General features: G+C 38.8%; 1 protein-coding gene across 2 annotated transcripts in view; it reads right to left on the bottom strand.

Moving 5' to 3' along the window:
- LOC150090865 (glycine receptor subunit alpha-1-like) overlaps positions 1 to 23,543 on the bottom strand; it is a 300,163-nt gene that overhangs the window by 15,046 nt on the left and 261,574 nt on the right. For both annotated transcript variants that reach the window (XM_090380406.1, XM_090380412.1), the window contains exon 7: positions 1,211 to 1,593. In XM_090380406.1, coding sequence (XP_090236532.1) covers positions 1,211 to 1,593 — 383 coding nt within the window. The remainder of the gene's footprint in view (positions 1 to 1,210; positions 1,594 to 23,543) is intronic.

Below are 23,543 nucleotides of genomic sequence, written 5' to 3'. Positions count from 1 at the left end.
GTATGATCGAATTCGTGTAGTGTAAACACGTGTTATACGAGGACTGACTATTTTAAACAACAAATTCACAAGTGCTTATTAATTAAAATGTCAATGTAAAACAAAACTCCTGCTCACTCTGTAATGCCAATAACACATTGTTACTATCACACTTGTCATTACTGATGTTATGGCCCGAACTTTCACTTTCTGCAGAGTGTATTATTTTCAGGATCACTGAGGGCATTGTTCTCTCTCTCTCTCTCTCTCTCTCTCTCTCTCTCTCTCTCTCTCTCTCATACCTGGGAAAGGGTTGGCAACTTCATCATGATTTGGTGCCTCCATTCACTTTGTCCACTCATCACACATGAATTGAAAAAATGAATACTTGAAAGAATACTTAAATGCCCAATGACTGCAGGTGACTAAGGATTCTTTGAATTACAACTGACCTTTTCGTTGCCTCTGTTACGTGTGATCTGAAAGGATTGCACAATAAAAGAGTTACCTTTTTTATAGAAAACTATAGATGTTTTGACCATACTATTACTAGCCATGGCTAAAGATAATGACATTATTACGTCTACCTAGTATACCTTTGGACCATAAATTGCAGGGGAATTTTGGAACATTTTCTGGGGGAGGGGGATGTCCAAGATTGTTCTATGTGGTTATCTTGACTTTTTCGACATGGTCTGAAATAGCTCCAGAGTTGTAGATAGCTGAAATCTATACAAAGAATGAATATTTTGTCCCCTCACCCATAGCTGAAGAAATGCAATAGATGAGAAGAAACAACTGTTTGCACTCTCTTATAAAACTGTGTTCTGATCTAAGTTCATTAGTGGTTATACATGTAATCATTATGTCAACATCTTGATTGAGATGTCTCATATTACTCACCTTGGTTAATGATATAGTGGTTTAAAGGTCATTATCATAAAAAAATGCATTCAGAGCTGATTTTAATCCAATGGAGCAGCAATTGAAAGTTGGACAAAGAGAGTGGTCTATGAACGAACTAGTTATTGCCTCAAAGGAAGAGTGCAGAATACTGATGACTATATACAGAAAGCTTGTAGACAGCAATGGGGTATAATATATTACATTTTGCTTTTCTCAAGGCAGTTTGTTTTTGTGTGTCTCAATACATACTGGAGGAGAGAATCTTTCCATATTGAAGGAAATACAAAACTATTTTTATCATATAAGCAATGCAAATAATACTTACTGTGAGGAGTAAAATACTTTGGTGAACTGCAGTTCTTTCACTACCTTTTCTAAGTAATGGAGATTTTCTACGTGCCAAATAACTGACAAATGTAAATTCTAGTAGAGCAGCAAACACAAATGTTGTGCATGTACCCATCCACACATCTAGAGCTTTCACATAAGAGACTGGAGCTAAATTAGCCTGCTGATCACTACTTTCAGAGGAAATGGTGAGAAGGGTTGTAACACCTAATGTGATTCTCGCAGGAATAGCGTCAACATCAAGCCAAAACGAAACCCACGAAATGAACACAATCAGTATAGAGGGTAAGTAGCTCTGAACAACGTGGAATCCAATTGAACGTTTTAAGTTTAATTCAGCACGTAGACAGCTGTATTCACCTGAAAATTTAAAAATTTTATTATAAAAAGGTTTTGTTCCATACTGCTTTATCAAATATTTTTTTGATTCAGAGATGAACCTACTGATTTTAGTGTTTCTAAATAAAAGTTTGAGATAAATAATTGTTTCCATTGTACACATAATTTAAATATAAACTTTCACAAATTGTGAAAGCGGAAGTCTGTATTCAAAAATATGTTCAAAACAGATATGTTCAAAACAGACTGCGAAAAGCAGTTGGTGGAGCTAAGAAATGATACCCAATTTGGCAAACTAAAATAGGGGCAAATGTTCTATAATAGAATATGAAATCCCTAGTTTAATGTTAGAGTAGAATATAATGATGGATGAAATTGTCAATGCATCAAAGATGCAGTTTATATTTCAGTGAAGTATTTTTACGCTTGTTATAAATTCTTATAATGAACAAGGTAAGAACATATTGCTATATCTATTAATATACCAAGATAAACAACATAGTAAAAAAAAAAAAAAAAGAGTTACTAGTAAAAATCAGTTTCTTTCAATAAATAACTACATAATCATTCAGATGATCTGTTAACATAGATCTATGTTAATCCATTGTATATCCTATCAGATATTCAAACCTACCAAAAAGTTTGGTTTTTCCCAAGAGATTCCAGAAATCTGGCCTGTTTTAAAGTTTTGTAAAAACTTAATGTCTTTGCAGTCTCTCTCTCTCTCTCTCTCTCTCTCTCTCTCTCTCTCTCTCTCTCTCTCTCTCTCTCTCTCTCTCTCTCTCTCTCTCTCTCTCTCTCTCTCTCTCTCTCTCTCTCTCTCTCTCTCTCTCTCTCTCTATATATATATATATATACACACACTGAGTGATCATTGAATTATGATTACCCCTATGAAAACTGAATGCGACCTGCTGACCACGTGAGGAACGTACGGGAGTGCAGAATTAGTCAATTTACGTAGCATAGATAAGGTGTCAGTGGTTCAGTAGATAACAAAATTCCGAGTGTGATGGGTAAAAGGAAGGATTTAATCAGACTTTGATAAAGGCCAGATTGTGGGTGCTTGACGAGCTGGTGCCTCGATTTCCCCAAATGGCTGAACTGGTGGGTATTCGAGAGGCCACCATAGTTAAAGTGTACCAGAACTGGCGTCAAAATGGTCAAATAATGACCCACTGGCAAAACTGCATATGTCAGCGAAAGGTTGATGTTAGAGGTGAGAGTATAAGGTGCCGGGTCTGACACCTTGTACAGGCAAATAGGCACAGCACTGTTGAAGAGTTGACTACCCAATACAACATGGGCCAACCCGGAACAATATCTGGCCTGACCGTGCTTCGCATGTATGGGCTATACCAGCAGACACCCCTACGGCATCCTCTCATAACCAAGGTTCATCGGCGTAAAAGACTCACCTGGTGCAAAGAGCATGCAAGTTGGACATTAGAAGACTGGAAGAAGGTGTGCTGGTTGGATGAGTCATGTTATTTACTCCACACCGTGGATGGTCATGTATGGATTTGGCATCAACAACATGAGACTCTTGATTCATCATGCATGGTATCAAAAGTGCAGGCTGGTGGAGGCAGTTGTATGGTGTGGGACATGTTTTACTGGCAGGAACTTGGACCACTGGTGCATGTGGAACAACATATCATGGTCTCCACTATCGTCAACTGCTTGCTGACTGTGTAAACCCCGCTGTGTTATATGTTTTCCTGAATGACGATGGTGTCTTCCATGATGACAATGCACTGAGCCATCGGGCACTTGTTGTGCAGGAATGTTTGAGAAACACTTCCATCATATCAATTGGCCTCTGAACTCCCCCGATATCAATCCCATAGAGCAATTGTGGGACACTATGGAAAGGCATATCAGGCAACTTAGATTGGTTGGCCATACCTCCCGAACGCTTCTGACATCTTGTTGAATCAATGCCACATCGGATAGTTGCTGTACTGAGGGAAAAAGGAGGACCTACGAAGTATTAGGTAGGTGGTCATAATTCAGTGATCACTCAGTATATAAGACTTCCGAAAATTGATATATATAAGAGTGTCTAATGTTTATCAAATGAGAACTACCAAATATATATCAGTATGTTTTCAAAGCAGTGAAATCTGCATATTTTTGACAAAAAAGTACAGCATATGCCGGATAGGTTCAAATGTGTACCTTTGATTTTTTTTTTTTTTTTTTTTGGTGTGGTAGCATTGCCATGTGTTTTGTACTTATATGCTTGTCTTCTCTCATAAGTACAAGCTTTTAAAATAGTACTAGTAATGGCAAATGATGCAAGAAAGCAAGCATATATAGCATCAGCAGAAAAAAAAAAAAAACCCACACAGTTCCTCATCTATATCCTCCAAGAATTTGTCTAGTTCTTCCTTGAATTTATTCAACCCATCCACTTCCACAGCAACAGATGGAAGCCTATTCTAACAATCAACCACCTGCTGGCTGAAGGGAAACTTCTACATATCTATCCTGCAACTATCCTTTCTCAACTTGAATTTATGCTCACTCATGCGTGTAGTCTAAGCAAGTGGAAGAATGCCATTAACATTCAGCTAACTCAATCCATTCAAGGCTTTAAACACCTCATTCACATCTCCGTGCAGGGGCCCAGTCTCGGGATCCTACAATTTGTGGAACTGAAGCCTTTCTAGATCAGAGTATCCTTTTGTTCCCTTCACCAGCCTTGTTGCCATTCTCTGCACCTATTCCAGCAGATCTACATCCTTTCTAAAGTGAGGCCTCCAAGACCTGTATACAGTACTCAAGATGCAGCCTAACAATGGCCTTACACAAAGGTATAATCACCTCCTTATCCCTGCTACCAAAGTTTCTGTATATCATTGACAAAACTCCATGAGCTGTCCTGGCTGCATGTCTGCACTGCTCAGAGACTTCTCATATCTGACCGCACAACTGCCCCCGGGTATTTTTTGTTCTCACTACTGAGTGTAGCAACACATAGTTGATAAGTTACTGTGGCATTACTGCTACCCACATACAGAACCGTGCATTTGTCAACTGCCATTTCTCAGAACATCGATCCAATTTTTCTAGATTTTGTTGCAATTAGCATTAGCATTAGTAGAGGCATATGATGCAAGAAAGCAAGCTTATGCAGCATGCATCAGCCAAAAAAAAAAAAAACTTCCACTTCACCCCTCCGTTCATTCAAAATATCTGTCCAGCTGAGCCTTAAATTTATTTAGGCTATCAACTTCCACAAGGGATGGAAGTCTGTTCCACCAACCAACTATCCGCTGGCTAAAGGCAAATTTCCGCACATCTATCCTACATCTGTCTTCCCTCAATTTCAATTTATGCCCTCTCAGATGATTATTCTGAGCAAGAGGCAGAATCCCACCAGCATTGATGCATGCTCAAACCATTCAAGGCTTTATACATCTCTATCAGATCACCTCACCGGTGCCTAGTCTCCAGACACTGTAATTTGCAAAACTTAAGCCTTTCTTCATAACAGCAACCCTTTGTTCCATTCACTAATCTTGTTGCTCCTCTCTGTACTCGTTCCAGCAGCTCCACATCCTTCTTGAAATGACACCTCCAGACCTGTATTCAGTAGTCAAGATGTGGCCTGACCACTGCCTTATACAAGGGAATAATCACCTCCTTATCCCTGTTAGAAAAATTCCTGTATATCATTGACAATACACCATGAGCTACTCTTGCAGCCCATCTACACTGCTCAGAGAACTTCATATCTGCCTGCACAACCACCTCCAGGTCCCTTTCATTCTTTACCACTGTCAGTGTAGTACCACAGAGTTGATACGTTGCTCTGGGGTTGCTGTTTCCCATATGTAGTACTTTACATTTATCAATGTTAAACTTCATTTGCCACCTCTCAGCCCATCTGCTCAACCTTTCCAGATCCTGTTGCAGCAGCATAGTGTCAGTAGTGTCCTTGACAACCCTGCCAACCTTCGTATCGTCTGCAAACTTGGACATTAAGCTTGATATACCATCATCAATATCATTTATAAATACAGAAAACAATAATGGACCCAACACTGAACCCTGAGGGACTCCACTAATAACATTAGTCCATGATGAGCAGTGATCATTGATTACCATTCTTTGTCTTCTCCCCCTCAACACCCCTATATCCATAGCAGCAATTTGCCTCCAATGCCACCCTACTCCAATTTGTGCAGCAGCCTTCCATGTGCAACAGTATCAAAAGCCTTTCTAAGATCCAAGTATATAATATCAAAGTTATTCCCTGCATCCAGTTCTTTTGTGACTGCATCATAGTAGTATCCAATCAAATTGTTCAGGCAAGACTTCCCTTTAACAAAATCATGCTGTGTCCGAGCTATAACTGAAGTCTTGTCTAGATGATCCTGCAGTGCTTCCTTAACCAGTGCCTCCATTAATTTTCCTGGAACAGAAGTTAAACTCACAGGTCTATAATTACCTGTGTCAGCCTTTGATCCTCCTTTGTGAATTGGGGTCACATTTGCACATCTCCAGTCTATGGGTACCTCCCCCGAGTCCAAGGAAGCTCTCATAATTATGGCTAAGGGTTTGCTTACTTCCTTTGCTGCCTCCTTTAATATAACTGGATAGATCCCATCCACCCCAGGTGCCTTTCTTGTGTTTATCTTCAACAATTTCTGCTCCACTTTACTCTCAGCTATTACACAATTATCTAGCTTACTGCCAGAGTTGAATACACCTCTGGCATTCCTCGCTGAATAACTCCTCATGTGTGAATGTCGGTGAAAAATATTCATTTAGTTTGTTAGCTACCTGAGCAGGGTCAACAACAGTTGAACCATCAATATCAAGTGGACCAATCTGATTCATCCCCTTCCTTCTAGAGTTTACATAAGTAAAGAACTCTTTGCTGTTTTTCTTTGCATCCCTTGCCAAAGATTTCTGGTAATCTGCCTTCGCCTGCCTAACCTCCTTTGTAACTCGGTTACAGATCAACTTATATCTATCATAGGCTTCTGTGTCACGTGTTAATTTATATGTATCCCATGCATTTTTCTTCTCTGCCATATGTCTTATTAGTTCATCTGACATCCATTTAGGCCTAAACCTTGAACAATATTTCTTAGTTGGTATGTAAAGCCTAGTAGCTTCCAAGATAAGTTCTTTGAATGCTTTCCATTTTGAATTTGCTGTTGGTAATAACATCATCAGTTGGTCCCACTGTATAGATTTTAAATACTGTCTCAGACCATCGTACTCGCCTTTACGAAAGCAATAACCCTTCCCTCTACCCCTGATGGTAGTTACCTCTTTGAATAAATCCCACTTCAGCACACTGTGATCACTGCCACCTAGTGGTTCATTTACCTGCAGATTCTTAATGCATGAAGAATCACTACTGTTAATCAAATCAAGAATATTACTCCCTCTAGTTGCCTCCCGAACATGCTGATGTAGAAAACAATCATCCAATAAATCCACAAAAGCCTTGCTAGTGTGTGAGTGACCAACCCACAAATTCCAGTCAATATCTGGGAAATTAAAATCACCATTATAAGACTGTGATTTACTGGCCCACTCTATTTCCCTGTACAGTTTCTTATTATACTCATCAGCGTCATTAGGCCTATAGCATACTCCTACTCTCAATTTTGATCTCCCAATGCTTATGTCACACCAAACTGACTCGACACTGCACTGTCCAGCGATGTTGACCGGCTTCACTTCCTTGGATTTTATGTGTTTTTTAACTAATAGCATAACCACTCCTCCCTTCCTATCCTGTCTATCCTTTCTGTAGACGTTGTACTCCCCAAATTCCAGTTCTGCATTCCTTATATCTGTGTGACACCACGTCTCTGATATCCCAACAATATCTGCCTTTGATGCTTTGAGCAATACCTCAAATTCATCAAATTTATTTACCAAACTCCTAGCATTGGTGTACACGCAAGTATACACACCTGTTCTTTTTCTTAGCTACCCTAACACAACCCATGTGTTTACTTGTACTGCAATGACTCCCAGCAGTCTCTGAAATATCCTGCATCTTGTTTTCCAGGCTTCTGCTCAATTCCAGTAGAAGTAGTGCAAGAATCACTTTCACCTCTGCCAGTGGCTACTGTTAATCTATTAGTCCTTGTATCCCCCCAAGCTAGCAGTTTTCCGACACACCTAACACTGCCTCGATAGCATCAGCAAATATTCTTGCACCCTTTCTATTGAAGTGTATCCCATCCCTGTAGAAGCAGTCCATTTTGTTAACAAGTAGAGACCAGGCTGAAAAAAATTCTACCCCTTGAGCCTTGCACAATATTTCCATGGCCGAATTGTTCGACAAGGCTCTCTCATCAGTCATCAGAGTGAGCAATAGCTCACTCTGATGATTGTCGTTAACCACCCTGCCAACCTTTGTATCATCTGCAAACTCAAAGATTAAGCCTGATTTACCCTTGTCAGTATCACTAATAAATATTGAAAAAAAACAAATTGGCCCAGCAGTGAAACCTGCGGAACTCCACTAATAACTTGAGTCCACAAAGAGCAGTGCCCATTGATAACCTCCACTTAACCATCCCTTTATCCATAGCAGTAACTTTCCCTTAAGATCACATTGCTCCAGTTTTTACTGCAGCCTTTTATGTGCAACAATATCAAAAGCCTTCCTGAAATTCAAGTATATGATGTCAAACTTATTTTTTGTTTCCAGTTCCTTGGTCACTGTGTCATAGTAACATCAGATTGGTTAGACAAGATGGCCTCTTAATGAATCCAGGCTGTGATTGCAGTATAACTACATGCCTGTCTAGATGGTCCTGCATTACTTCTTTAACCAATAATTCCATTATTTTCCCTGGAACAGACATTAAGCTACTAGGTCTGTAATTACTCACGTTACCTTTTGATCCCTCCCTTTATGAACTGGGGATACATTTTCACATCTCCAGTCCATAGGGATATCCCCTGAATCCAAGGATGCTCTCATAATTATGGCTAAGGGTTTGTTTACTTCCTTTGCTAACTCCCTTAATATAATTGGATAGATTCCATCCACCCCAGATGTCTTTTTTTTTATGTCCACCTTCAACAATTTCTCCTCCACTTTCCTTTTCGGTATCACAAAGTCATTTAGCTACTTGTAAGAGTTTGATAAACTTCTGGCACACCCGTCCCTAAAGAATTCCTCACATAGATGTAAAATACTTATTCAGTTTGTCTGCAACCTGAGTAAGGTCATCAACAGCTTACCCACACACATCAAGTGACCCACTGTAATTCTATGCTCATTAACGGTAGAAGGAAGGGTCCTTCTACCATTAATATAAGCATAGAAGTCTTTGCTATTTTTCTTTGCCAGAGATGTCTCAATCTGCCCTGTCGAGTGGAATTTGTGGGGTGGTCACTCACACACTAGCAAGACTTTTGTGAATTTATTGGATGAATATTTTCTACAGCAGTATATTAGAAAGGAAACAAGCGAAAGCAGTAATCCTAATCTGATTATCAGCAGCATGTATATGCAAAATACTCATTCAGTTTGTCAGCTGCCTGAGCAGAATCATCAATCAAACTATCGCTATAAAGTGGACCAATCATAAGTAAAGAACTGTTTGCTGTTTTTCTTTGTATCTTTTGCCAGAGATTTCTCATAATCTGCCTTTGTCTGTCTAACCTCCTTTGTGACTTGATTACAGACCAGCTTATATGTAGCATAGGCTTCTGTGTCACCTGATAGTTTATATGCATCCCATGTATTTTTCTCCTCTGCCACAAGTCTCATTAGTTCATCTGATATCCATTTAGGCCTAAACCTTGAACAATATAATGATATAAAAAAAACCACCAGAAGTAGTCTAGTCCAGTGCATCTCATGAATAGCAATATACTTCTCCTTAGTTAAGTTTGTTGTTATTTATTTGTTACCCATAGGTAATGTTGTTATTTATTTGTTACCCATAGGTTACCCATGGAAGGACAGTTTTGAAATCTCTGAAGTTGTGATGTTACTGCTGCATATTGTTCTATAAATGAATTACTTTCTTCCCTTACAAGAATTATAATTTCTTTCTTGTAATTTAATATTACCACCCAAATAACCATTCAGAGTTGGTTTTGTGGTTATTGCCAGTACCTTAGATGGCCAGGCTTGTTAATACAGCACTGATATTCCCAATAACAATTGAAATCAAAAGTCTGTTTTCTTAGGAGCGATAGTAATCAACCTTTACAGACAAGTGAAAATTATGCCTTTAAGAAGGAAAGTGCTGCTTGTAGTATAACACCAAACAATTTTTGGTTATAGCATCTTAGTATATTAAATTATGGCTTTGTTTTCATTTCTGAAATGTGGATGTGAAGCTTTTTAGTGGTATTTTTTTAGCTAATATTTTTAGCCAATGTGTGATTTAATTGTCACTGCATTACAGATAAATTATGCTCCTTCTCCTTATAAATGTTGTTGTCGGTTTACTGGCACGTTGGCAACCATGGCCGCAATACACTGCTATCACTGTTTCTTTGTACACTAAGAGGAGCCTCCGTAGCCAGGTGGGCAGGAGCAGCAGTGCATAGCACACGCTTCTTGATTAGACCGCGGTTCGAGCCCGTGATCACTATTTACGGAGGATGCGGAAAGGTCAGAATGACCACCACATATTCCCAGAGCAATATGGCCTTAGTTGCTAATGCTCCTGAAAACCAAAAAACAAACTACACTAAGGCAACTAACCTCATTAAAGGTAGGAACATTTAGAAAGTTGGTTGACTACAGACACATAGAAGCTTATTAAAGCCAATAAAAATATGCCATTCTGCATGTGTAAATTAAGTTAACAGGCATGCACCCAGAATTTTTCTTGTATGTGCAGGGGAGAATCATAGTAATCAGAGATCTAGAAAATGGTACATTTTTTTAAGTGAATAGAAAAAGAACTAGTTCACGCTCTATAAATTCTAATGCACAAAATTTGTCAAATGTTATTTTTTATGAATTAAAATGACACAAAGAGTGAGATTACCTAATTTAAAAATATTTTTTTCTTGCCAACACATTTCCAGAGTATCCTTTCTTGAATATTGGTTGTCAAGTAGGGATACCAATAACCATAGTTTCTAATACCATGTGCATTCTCATTAACTTCAATATGTCATTAAAGCTTCTTAAGTATCAGTTACTAGAAAACTGGGCACTTCCGTAGCCAGGTGGGCAGGAGCAGCAGTGCGTAGCACACGCTTCTTGATAGACCAGAGTTCGAGCCCGTGACCACCAAATATGGAGGATGCGGAAAGGTCAGGGAATGACCGTTGCATATCCCCGGAGCAATATGGCCTTAGGTGCTAATGCTCCTAAAAACCAAATAACAAATAAACAAACAAACCAGAAAACTGACTTGTTTTCTTCATATTCATGCCCTAATGCAGGGGCAGGCCTTCCCGAGAGTGCTAAGGGTGCACCCGGGTGATAACATTTTAGAGGTGCTTGAAAACCTGAAACCACATACACATAAGAAAATTTTAGATGCTAAACACTTAATCAGTTTGTCTGCAACCTGAGCAAGGTCATCAACAGCTCACCCAAAGACATCAAGTGACCCATTGTGATTCAGCCCCTTCCTTCTACTGTTAATATAAGCATAGAAGTCTTTGCTATTTTTCTTTGCATTCTTTTCCAGAGATGTCTCATAATCTGCCTTGTTGAGTGGAATTTGTGGGTTGACCACTCACACACTAGCAAGACTTTTGTGAATTTATTGGATGAATGTTTTCTACAACAGTATGTTAGAAAGGCAACAAGCGAAAGCAGTAATCCTGATCTGATTATCCGTAATATTTCTTCATGCATTAAGAAAATGCAGATAAAAGAACAACTCCGGTCTATCATTAGCGAGAGTGCTGTAGTACACACTCTGAGTGGAATGGGTTTCAAGGCCATGACTGCTAAATACAATCAACAGTTGTATTCATGATTTTTTTGTAAACTCCTCTGACCTGATCATTATGCCAGAATATAAACAAGAACATTCATAAAGTAATTAGAGAAGCTACAATATAAGCTTTTCATACCAACTAAGAAATACTGTTCAATGCTTAGACCTAAATGAATGTCAAATGAATTAATAGGACTTGTGATAGAGAACAAAAATGCATGGGATGCATATATTAGCATTAGCATTAGTAGAGGCATTTGATGCAAGAAAGCAAGCTTATGCAGCATCAGCCAAAAAAAAAAAAAAACCCCACTTCCACTTCACCCCTCTGTTCGTTCAAAATACCTGTCCAGCTGAGCCTTAAACTTATTTAGGCTATCAACCTCCACTACAAGGGATGGAAGTCTGTTCCACCAACCAACCACCCGCTGGCTAAAGGCAAATTTCCGCACGTCTATCTTACATCTGTCTTTCCTCAATTTCAATTTATGCCCTCTCAGGTGATTATTCTGAGATATGAGGGGCATTCAATAAATTATCTACCTAAGGTACTTCCCACAGTTATATTTCAATGATTCATGATTTATCATGTTCCTACACATCTCAGCATGAATCATACTAATTTTTATCCTACGATGTTTTTAAGTTGTGCTGCTGTAACAGAAAGAAGTAAGACACGGATATCAAATTATGGATTTGCTGAAATTGGAGCATCATTCAGTTATCAAGTTTCTCATCAAAGAAGGAAATGGGCCAAAGGCCATTCATGAAAGAATGGTGGCTGTGTATGGCAACAGTGCACCTTCAGAGTATCAGGTGAAATTCTGGTCAAAAAATTCAAGTAGGGTAGAGAGTCTATTGAAGATGATCCACGTACAGAAAGGCCTGCAACAGCAACCACTCCAGAAATGTGCCAAGCTGTGGAAACCCTTCTGCTGAATGACACATTTAAAGGTGTCCCAGATCTCTAGGGAATGTGACATATCTGAGAGAAAAGTTATAACCATCCTCCATGAACATCTGGGGATGACTAAGGTCAGTGCAAGGTAGGTCCCCAGATTCTGATCCCTGTGCAGATGTATTTCAGAGTATGGTGTTGTGAGGAGAATTTAGAGTTTTATGGAAGGGATCCTAAAACTTTCACCTCCAGAATTGTTACAGTTCATGAAACATGGGTTCATCACTGGGATCCTGAGACCAAGCAAGAATCAATGCAAAGGAAGCACAAGTGTTCTCCCCAACCAAAAAATTTCAGACACAATCTTCAGTTGGCAAGATTGTGGCCACCATTTTTTGAGATGCTGAGGAAATTTTGTACATTCACTACTTGGAACACAAGCAGACAGTCACTGGGGAGGAAAAACAGTGTGGAAAATTTTCCAGAGGTGTGCTGCTTCTTCAGGACAACACACCAGTGCACAGGTCACATGCTGTTGCTGCTGCTTCGAGAGACTGTGACTTTACAGAACTTACCCATCCACGTTACAGTCCAGATCTGGCCCCCATTGACTATTTTCTGTTTCAATACCTCAATAAAAATGTACATGGACATCACTTTGTTGATGATAATGAACTGAATTCTGTTATTTCTGTGTTCTTTGATGGGCAGGACAAAGAATTTTATTTGTCTCTTATTTCCTCATTGCTAATAAAATTGAACAAGTGTATTGAAGTTCAGGGGAGTTTCATTTAAAAATAAGACCAGATTTTTGCCTCTATCTCATTTTCTTCATAGGTTGATAGATAATTTATTGAATGCCCCTTGTAAATTACCAAGTGATACAAAAGCCTGTGGTAGATATAAACTAGTGTGCAATCATGTCACAAAGGAGGATAGGCAAGCTAAGACAGATTATGAGAATTCTTTGGAAAAGAAAAACAGCAAAAACTTCTTTACTTATATAAACACTAGAAGGAAGGGGGTAAATCATATTAGTCCCTTTGTTATCAGTAGTTTAACTGTTGGTGATCCTTCTCATGTTGAATACATGAGGAATTTTTAGGGAAGAAGGATGCCAAAAGTTTATTAAATTCTAACAGGGAGCTATATGATTTTGTGATAATTGAGAGGAAAGTGAAAGAGAAATTGTTAAAACTAAACATAAAAAGGCACCTTGGGTGGATGGGATCTATTCATTTTATTTAGGGAAGAAGCAAATCCTAATTTTTTTGAAAAATTTTGCCATTTTTTTGATTTAATTAAGATATTAAATTGTGTTCAATAAATAGCTTAATAGTCTGTCACATTTGTAAGCTTAGTTTTAAATGTTAGCTACAGATATTGTAAGTTATAACCTAATACTGTACTTACGAGTTTTTGTATCAGTGATTTGGCAAAATATCATATCTTGTAACTAGAAATGTAGTGCATGCTAGTAGAATTGTAGGATTTTAATTGTGGGAAATAAGTAGCTCAAAGGTTCTGATCACATAGGTTCGCACATATTTTTTGTTTTTAGACACAAAATTTCACGTGTAGTAAGGCTTTAATTAATTTAAAACCCTATCAACATAACAGTATATTGTAATAATACATATAATGTAAACTTGATAGTGTAATACATATTACTGTGGCATAACCTCTGAATAGAGAGTGTTATTATTGCATATAGGTATCTATTAGTTTATTGTAGTATTCTCAAATTAAACTGAATTTAAATAGAAAATCATTCTTAAAACTAGAGAGCAAAGCAATGGGCTTAAAATAGTGGGAATGTTGTGGCTTGGGGGGAACTGAAGGAGGCAGTTCATCTATGAATCACAGCCTTACAAAATGTGCTACTTGTTCAATGTTGGCAGATTATCTGGAATGGGATGTGATACAGCCAAGGGTTAGTGTTCAGTGCAAAGAGTGTCAGGAAATTACATGCAAACTCACTGTTCTGATGGGTATTTGTAAGAGCTTGAAGAATATGGTGGATGCCCTTGAAAAAATGCACTCGCCTCATGGAGGTAGTTATTATCAGTGACTATTATCACAGAGACAGTAAATATAATGTGCAAAAAAAAAGGATAGGTAGAACAGGATTAGGATGTGCTTGACAGGAATTTTAGAAGATTGTTATAGAGCAGATATCATATTTTATAGGCACAAATAATGATATCGTACATGTTGCCACTGATAATATTAAGAGTAGGAGATCCAAGGACTTACTTAACAATTGAGGTCAATGGCAATGTTGGGAAAAAAGTTACGTTAGGATTAAATTTTAAACTATCTGCAATTCAGCCCAGACAATAAGATGGAGTACATGATGAGAGCTTTGTGAATCAGTTCAGCCCCGGAGAGAGAGAGAGAGAGAGAGAGAGAGAGAGAGAGAGACTGCAAGGCTCATAGGGTAGAATTTTTCGCAGTGTAATCTGTGCTTGTTAACAGGAGACACTATTTTCAGAGGAATGAGATACACTTGAAGTTAGAAAACTGCTAGCTTGTGGGGATACGCAAGCTAACAGAATACGCTGGTTAAGAGCTAAATTGTTTCAGTAATAAAATTAGTCAATTTTGACCAATATTAATGTGCTAAATACAAATATGACAGTTAAAATGGATTATTAGTTCTAGTTTTTATCGATACTATACATGTCACTTTCAGCACATTTTGCTTGATTTTTGAGGAACTTTGGCATTGAGATACAGTTTGGTGGAAACACTGCACCCACTAATGCTGAGTCACACTGTTTCCTGTCTAGAAGTATTGGTCATTCTGAGCCAGGCATCTGTCCGTGCTACGTTGGTTGTTTTGAACTGAACAAACACTTAAAATTCAGCAAACCACATAAGTGTGTAAATAGTCCCAATAATTTTTGTCATGTTTGTGGTGAAGTGATATTTGCATCACAGAAGCATGCCATTACACCAATAATAAAAAAAGCACACAACTGTTATTTTGGCTGCAAGGTTGGGGACCAAGAAAAAAGCTGGTCACTTCATATTTGCTGCAATACTTGTGCTTATAATCTCCAGAGCTAGTTAAATCACAGGCTGCTAACAGGGTATGGTCTTTTGCCATACCTATAATATCGAGTTTGTTTGTTAGTTTGTTAGTTATTTGCTTTTTAGGAGCATTAGCAACTAAGGCCATATTGCTCCGGGGATATGCGGTGGTCATTCCCTGACCTTTCCGCATCCTCCGTATTTGGTGGTCACGGGCTCGAACACCGGTCTAATCAAGAAGTGTCTGCTACGCACTGCTGCTCCTGCCCACCTGGCTACGGAGGCGCCATAATATCGAGAGAGAGAGAGAGAGAGCCTTCAGATCATATAACAGACTGTTATTTTTGTATGGTGCTACCTCTTCAGCAGGGAAGAAAAACAAGTAGATCTTAAGTTACCTGACTATATCCTCTGCTATTCAACTGGTACTCCGTGGAGGACTTCCCATTCATGAACCATCAGCTGAATGTTTTAGAATCTGATGAAGAGTCGGGTGATAGCCAAGATAAATTACCTGAACCCTCCACATCAACAGATCTTGATTTTATTTCCAATTTCCTGTCTGCAGGGCCACACAAAATTAATTAAATGATCTTATCAGAGATTTTGATTTACCAAAAAATAAGGCAGAACTTTTAGGCTCAAGACTGCAACAGTAGAATCTTCTTCAAGATAATGTTAAAATGTTTGCATACCAGTGCCACCAAAGCATAGTGTTGTGTTATGTTGGTCTGTTGTTCCTGTGGTATTTAGCTGTGGGGCCCTGGTGGGCTCCCACATTACTGTCAACCACAACAAGGAGGCAGCCGAGTATAGTATGGGTGGAAAAAAAAAAAAAAAAACCCATACTGGAAGAGGAAGATGTTATGTTGTTGTTATTTGGTTTTTAGGAGCATTAGCAACTAAGGCCATATTGCTCGGGGAATATGCAGTGGTCATTCCCTGATCTTACCACACCCTCCGTATTTGGTGGTGACGGGCTCGAACCCTGGTCTAATCAAGAAGCGTGTGCTACGCACTGTTGCTGCTTCCCACCTGGCTATGGAGGCGCCTAGAAAGAGGAAGATATGAAAAGGGGTGACAGAGAACAGATGTAAAAGTACAAGGTGGATGACTAGAAGGCTACCCACCTGGAAATAGGAAGTTAAAGGGGCACTCCTATGGAAGGAGCCCATCCTTTATGGGGGATGGCAAGAAAAGTAGAAGGTTTCTGATGGTAGGGTCCACCAGACAAAATGCTGGGATCGGGCAGGGAGATCCCAGTAAAAAAAAAAAAAAAAAAAAAAAAAAAAAATGAAAGGTTGAAAGTGATAGTAGGAAGACAGGAAATGGGAGGGGTTAAAGTGACAGAGAGAAAGAGGGGGGGAGTAGTAATGACGCCTGCCTGGTTGAAAGAGAGAGAGAGAGAAAAAAAAAAAAAAAAAAAAAAAAAAGAGGGTCTTGGGGGGGGGGGGGTAAATGCCCATCCTGTCCTGGGATTGGGAGTTGATGGATGGCAGTGGGGTTACCCACCAGGCAAGGGAGCACCTAGGTTGGGGGAATGAAAGAACATAGTGTTAATTATAATGCGGCTTTGGGGGTTCCACCAACCCAGGAATGAAGGATCATAGGGAAAAGGGTCCCTGTGTTGGAGCTCTATCCCACACTGGCCAAGGTGCAAGCCCTGTTGGTCAGTGTCAGCATCCCACACTATGCCATCTAACTAGCAACAGCATGGTGTCTGCTTGGATAGGCTGGGAAAACTATGGCTCTCTGCTCATCATCCATCTGGGAGGCAATTTTATCTGCTCGTAATCGTCATTCACTCTCTGCACTGATTCTGGTTTTATAGTTTTTTTCTTACATTTTATACTGTTTATGTGCTTTTTTCCCCTACATTTTCTGTTAGGTTATACAATATATATTTTTTTCCCCCACACATCCATCTTCTTTCTCACACTGGGAGGGGGGAAATGCAATGGTATGTAGTGTACTTACTATACCAAACATCTAATAATTAAAATTTAGAGGCTACAGACTAAGTTAGTAAATACTTAAAATAATCAATATGTGGTTTGCGCTCTTTCGCACTTACAGACATACTTTCATTTATTCTTCTGATATTTGTCTCCTTTACTTAATTCCTTCTTACTGCACTGCTCTCCCTAAGCACTTAAACTTATTAATATGATTAACATTTAGATCTTGCAAGCCTGGGGGGGGGCAGTGTTTGTGTTGTTGTTAGTATACAGTCAAGATTGTGTTAATATTTTTAATAAATATTGTTATTATATATGTATTTTTGCAGCCAATTTCCTTCATTCCTTCACTCACTTCCATTTACCATAACACTTATTCTCTCTCTCTCTCTCTCTCTCTCTCTCCCTCCCTCCCCCCCTTGCTGGGTCTTCCACCAAAATTAACATTTATTCCCTTTTACCACAATTCCTATTTCACTCTATCATTCAGTGCCCAGCCCATTCCTTTGCTGCTAGCTTACTAATATTTTTAGCTAAGCTGTTACCCTGACTGCCTGTACATCTCCCTCCCCTACATGTTTATTTGTTTGATGTGGAGTCCCCCCACTGGCGGCAGGGTAAACCTGTGGAGCTCCAATAGTCATTTCGGTTTAGTCAAATTTGGGTATCTGTCATACAGCTACCCTGTCAATTTTAAATGTCATCATCTGGGCATGGTTGAGAGACATGGGCACTTTGGCTATGGATTATTGAGGTGCCTCCGTAGCCAGGTGGGAAGGAGCAGCAGTGCTTAGCATACGCTTCTTGATTAGACCGGAGTTTGAACACGTCACCACCAAATACGGAGGATGCGGAAAGGTCAGGGAATGACCACCGCATATTCCCGGAGCAATATGGTCTTAGTTGATAATGCTCCTAAAAACCAAATAACAAACAAACAAACAATAACATATGGATTATTGTTTTGCTGTGGTGGTCATACGGCATGTTTCTATGCATTTCAAATACTTTTTTGTACAAAGCTTGTGAAAGCTTTAAATTATTTTCTTCTGTTATAAATAAATGTTCTTATCCCCTGGGTAGGGAGCCAATTTCTGCTATTAATTGGGATTGGGTTCTTGGTATATCATAAATTATACATTCACAGAGAATGTGTGCCCAGTCTTCACTTTTTCCACAGGTACAGTTTAGGTCAACAGTCAAACCTAAGGAAGTTAATTTAGTCTTTAGGGAGCCATGACTTGTCAACATAAATGTGAAAATTTCAGAGGCTTGAAAATTCCAGTGGTTAGTCCTTTGGACTAACCACTGCCACCTGTGGGAGAAACCTTTTGGTTACCAGACCTCTGGTTTCCTGCTCCCAATTTGTTTGTCATAGCTCATGGAGCTTTTTGTGGCTATTCTCTTTCTTTCAGCCTTGGTGTTGGCTGTGTCAACAGCTATCCCCAGAAATTCTGTGGGTGTACCCTTTTTGATGTGAAAACATCTATGGCGGCACTAGAGTAAAATCAATTGGTAACGAAATTTTCTTACGGTAACAGAAATGGTCCAATTGACGTCACTTTCTATTAGGTGGCTGTTAGATTTTAAATTATGCAATTGACATCACTTCCTAAATGGCGCTAATGATGCTAACTCAGTCACCAGCATTGAATCGGTAGAGTAAGTAGTTGATTCAATAGAGTAAGTTTATACTAAGATATGGAAATGGTATCACTTCCTAAATGACGCCAGCTCATTCACTAACAATGATTCAGTAGAATATGCAGTGGGTAGTAATATTATGCAAGAATAAAATGCAGACTTTAATAAAATCTGCTTCTCAAGATTTTGATCAACATCAACCTTCTAAGTAGCATAAGTAAGTTTTGATCAAACCTTTCAAAAATTTAAATGGTTTTACTCTAGTGCTGCCATAGATATTTTCACATAAAATAAAACATATTTCGTGGATAGAGGATGCACATGCTGCTTTTTTTTTAAGTCTGTAATATATGCCTCTTTTGGCTACTTCCAAATAAAGTGGGAGAGCACCGGCCAATGCCTGCAGTGGTGGTGTGCTCACGGTGCAACATGCTCTGGTAATAGTGAGATGAATTGCTCTCTGAATTGTTTCTAATTTGTTCCTGTTTCTGACTATAGCCATACAGGTAGGAACACTGTCAGATGAACTGATGAGACTTGTGGCAGAGAAGAAAAATGCACAGGATGCATACAACTGGTTATAAAAATATTATTGGGAGATATAGAAGCCTATTAGACAGTCGGCAATCAAGTAACAAAGGAGGCAAGCTAAGGTAGATTAGCATTAGTAGAGCCATATGATGCAAGAAAGCAAACTTATTTCACCCATCGACTGAAAAAAAAAAAAAAAAAAAAAAGTTCCCATTTCATCCATCCATTCACTCCAAATGTTTGTTTACTTCTGCCTCTGCTTTAACTTATTTAAGTTGTCGACCTCCACTACGACAGATGGAAGTTTGTTCCAACAATCAACCACCCACTGGCTAAAGGCAATTTTTTGCATATCTACAACTGTCTTTCCTTGATTTAAATTTATTAAGAGAAGTCTTATGCAAAGCATGCAGAGAAAAGCAGTAAAGACTTCTTTACTTATGTTAACATTGATTGAATCACATTGGCCCACTTGATATCTATGGTTTAACTGATATCACTCAGCTCATGATGATCCTGCTCAGGATGTTGACAAACTGAATAGTTATTTTGCCTATACATTCACACATGAGGAGTTCTTCAAGGAGGGGAATGGCAGAAGTTTATCAAACTTGAACAAGGAGCTAAATGATTCTCTGATAATTGAGAGGAAAGTTAAAGAGGAATTGCTCTAGTTAAATGTAAGAAAGGCACCTGGGGTGGATGGGATCTATCCTATTATATTAAGGGAGGCAGCAAAGGAGGTAGTCAAACCCTTAGCCATAATTATGAGAGCATCTTTGGATTCAATGGAAGTCCCTATGGACTGGAGATGTGTGGATGTACCCTGAATTCACAAAGGAGGATCAAAAGGTGATATAAGTAATGCAACATCTAGAAAAATAGTTATACTGCAGTCACAGCATGGATTAGTTAAGGGGCAATCTTTTCTGCCCAATCTGATTGGATATTATGATGCAGTAACAAAGGAACTTAATACAAAAATAATTTTGATATCATACTTGGATTTTAGGAAAGCTTTTGATACTGTTACACATAAATTGGAGCTGTGTGGCATTACGGACAAGCTAGTGCTATGAATGAAAGGATGGTTGATTTGGAGAAGACAGAGTGGTTATTAATGAACACTGCTCTTTGTGGACTAATGTTATTAGTAGAGTCTTCCCCTAGGGTTCAGTGCTGGACCCATTGTTGTTTTCTATATTTATTAATGATATATCAGGCATAATGTCTAGGTTTTCTAACGATAGCTTGTCTCTCCTGATAATTTATAAAGGTTGGTAGGGTGGATAATGACAGTAATCAAAGTAAGCTGCTTCTGCAACAAGATCTAGATGAATTATGCAGACAGGATGAGAAATGGCAAGTGATGTTTAACATTGATAAATGCAAGGTATTGCATATGGGCAGCAGCAGCAATCCCAGATTGACTTATGTCTTGCTACTGTCTTGCTACAGCCCAGCATACTGAAAAATTAAAGACCTAGGGGTAATTGTGCAGTCAGATATGAAGCTCTCTGAGCAGTGCAAACAGGCTGCTAGGACAGCTCATGGGAATATATGAGGGGGGGGTCAAATACTTTTTAGCCCGATATAGATTGCATAGGTTTTTGTGAAAGACAATGCCAATCTGTGCTGTGACTCTTCTTGTATGTTGAGAGAGCTTTTGCTTGCAGGGATAAGGAGGCGATTATCCCTTTGTATAAGGCAATCGTTAGGCTGCATCTTGAGTACTTCATACAGGTATAGAGGCCTCATTTTAGGAAGGATGTGAATCTGCAGAGGACAATGTTGGTGTGGGAACAAAGGGTGCTCTTACTAAGAAATGCTTCAGTTCTGTAAACTCCAGCATCAGGAAACTACTGAAAAATAATTTGACTGAGGTGTTTAAGGCTTTGAATGGATTGAGTAAACTCACTGCTGTTGGCATTCTTCCTCTGCTCAGAGGAACATATGAGAGGAAATAAATTCAAATTGAGGAAGGATGGTTGCAAGACAGATGTGCAGAAGTTTGCCTTTAGCCAGCCAGTAGTTGACTGTTGGGATAGACTTCCATCTGTTGTACAAGTAGATAGTTTGAATAAATTCAAGGAAGAACTAGACAAACTACTGTAAAGGATGGACTGCTAGACAAACTATTGCAAAGGATGGACTGGTGAGGGGGAAGTTTTTTTTTTTTTTTTTGACTAATGCTTTATAAGCTTTCTTTCTTTCATTGTTGCCACTACTAATAGTAATTATATATATCCCATCAGCCCTGGTTGACTTATTTAATTTTAGCTTATCCAATTTCTCTGCCACTTTCCTCCCAATTATCACAAAATAATTTAGCCTCCTGTTAAAATTTGGTATACTTCTGGCATCCTCATCCCTAAAAAATTCCTCAAGTCTGAATGTAGATGTAAAATATGTATTCAGATTATCAGCAACCTGAGCAGAATTGGCAACTATTATACCATTCACATCCAGGGGACTAATGTGGTTCATCTCTTTCCTTCTAGTGGTTTGGATAAAATAAAGTCTTTGTTTCTTTTCTTTGCATTGTTTTCCAGAGATTTCTTGTAGCTTGCTTAATTCACTTTGTGACTTGATTGCAGAATAGTTTTTGTAACTACTGTAGGTTTTAGTCACCTGATAATTCATAAACATCTCTTGCATTTTTCTCTGCCACCCACCACATCTGGTATCTGTTCAGGTCTTAACCTTTAACAGTATATCTTAGTTAGCATAAAACACTTGGATGTATTAACAACTGATTATTATTATATGGGAGGCAAAATAGCATATTTTCGACCCAAGTTTTTGCTCTTTTCTTTCTTTCTGTCCTGAGTGTGTGCGCGCACTTTTTCTTTTCTTTCTTTTTTTTTTTTAACTTTTTGGGCAGGGAAATTTTATAAAGATTTTAGACTTCTTTGTAAATTTAGTTATGTGATTATAACAAATGATGAAAAATAAATATTAAATTGTACTTTTTTATTGTTACTGAATTCCTTATTGCATGCTTGTTATTTGCATAAGTACAAAAGATATTTGAATGCTTTTATTATTATTTTAAGCTATACTGAAAGTATAGCTTAAAAAAGCTATACTTTCAGTATAGCTTTTTTCTGAGAAGGGTCAAGATTGCCTGAGGGGGGCTCATATCTTACCCCAGGGGCTCATATCTGGTGAGTATGGGGCTTGGCAAACCCAGGGTCGTGAGCTGGATATCATCATTCTTCTCTTTCTTGCTTTCTTGGTGATTCCCTTCTACTTCTCGCTCTCTCTATCTCAAGGTAACACGAGATTTTTTTTTTTTTGACTGGTGCAGTATAAGCCTCAGTCTTCCTTACACCTTATTGCTAATAATAATAATAATAAAGTTTTGAGGAGCATTCAAGCATTTTGTTCATGTCATTCAAGTGTGCTCTGTCATGGTCAGGGCCACTCCTAGAGTTCAGGAAGGTGATTCAAGAATAATGGTGAGGGAAAAGGATGGAAGGCATTCTCCTTAACCAGTTCAAGGAGAGGGACTTTCTTTGTTTGGCCTTCCGGAGGGCAGGCCTGGTTGATTATTCTTATGTAGCAGACAGACACATAAGCAAGACAGTATTCAGTTGGTTATGCATCGAAGTCTTCATGATTGCACCCCAGTGCACCTTTCTTCAGCAGTGTGTTGAGAAGAAGGGGTCCGCTCACCTTCTGCAAGGGATTTGCAGAAGTAACATCAAGTGGCGTAACATCACAAGTTTGGGTCCTGTTACAAGGTGGGGTTTTTTTTTTTTTTTTTTTTTTTAATGTAACTGTCATTTTTCTCTTTTCCTTTTACAGAGAAGGGAAAAATCCCTCCCAAAGTTTAGGGCTATGGAGCAGCATATGCACCCATAGAATAATAATACACTACTAGGTTTATCCATAAGTTGATACAAACTAGAAGACTGCAGTGGATGAATCAGTTAGCATCATGATGTGTTACAGACTATCAGCAGGCCTTGAAACCAAATTACTACTGGTGCT

Source organism: Mastigoproctus giganteus, chromosome 1 (assembly GCF_048544385.1).
Source record: "Mastigoproctus giganteus isolate SK-2022 chromosome 1, ASM4854438v1, whole genome shotgun sequence".
NCBI lineage: Eukaryota > Metazoa > Arthropoda > Arachnida > Uropygi > Thelyphonidae > Mastigoproctus > Mastigoproctus giganteus.
Note: the sequence above shows the minus strand (reverse complement) of the source record. Positions and strands in the feature narration are given on the sequence as shown.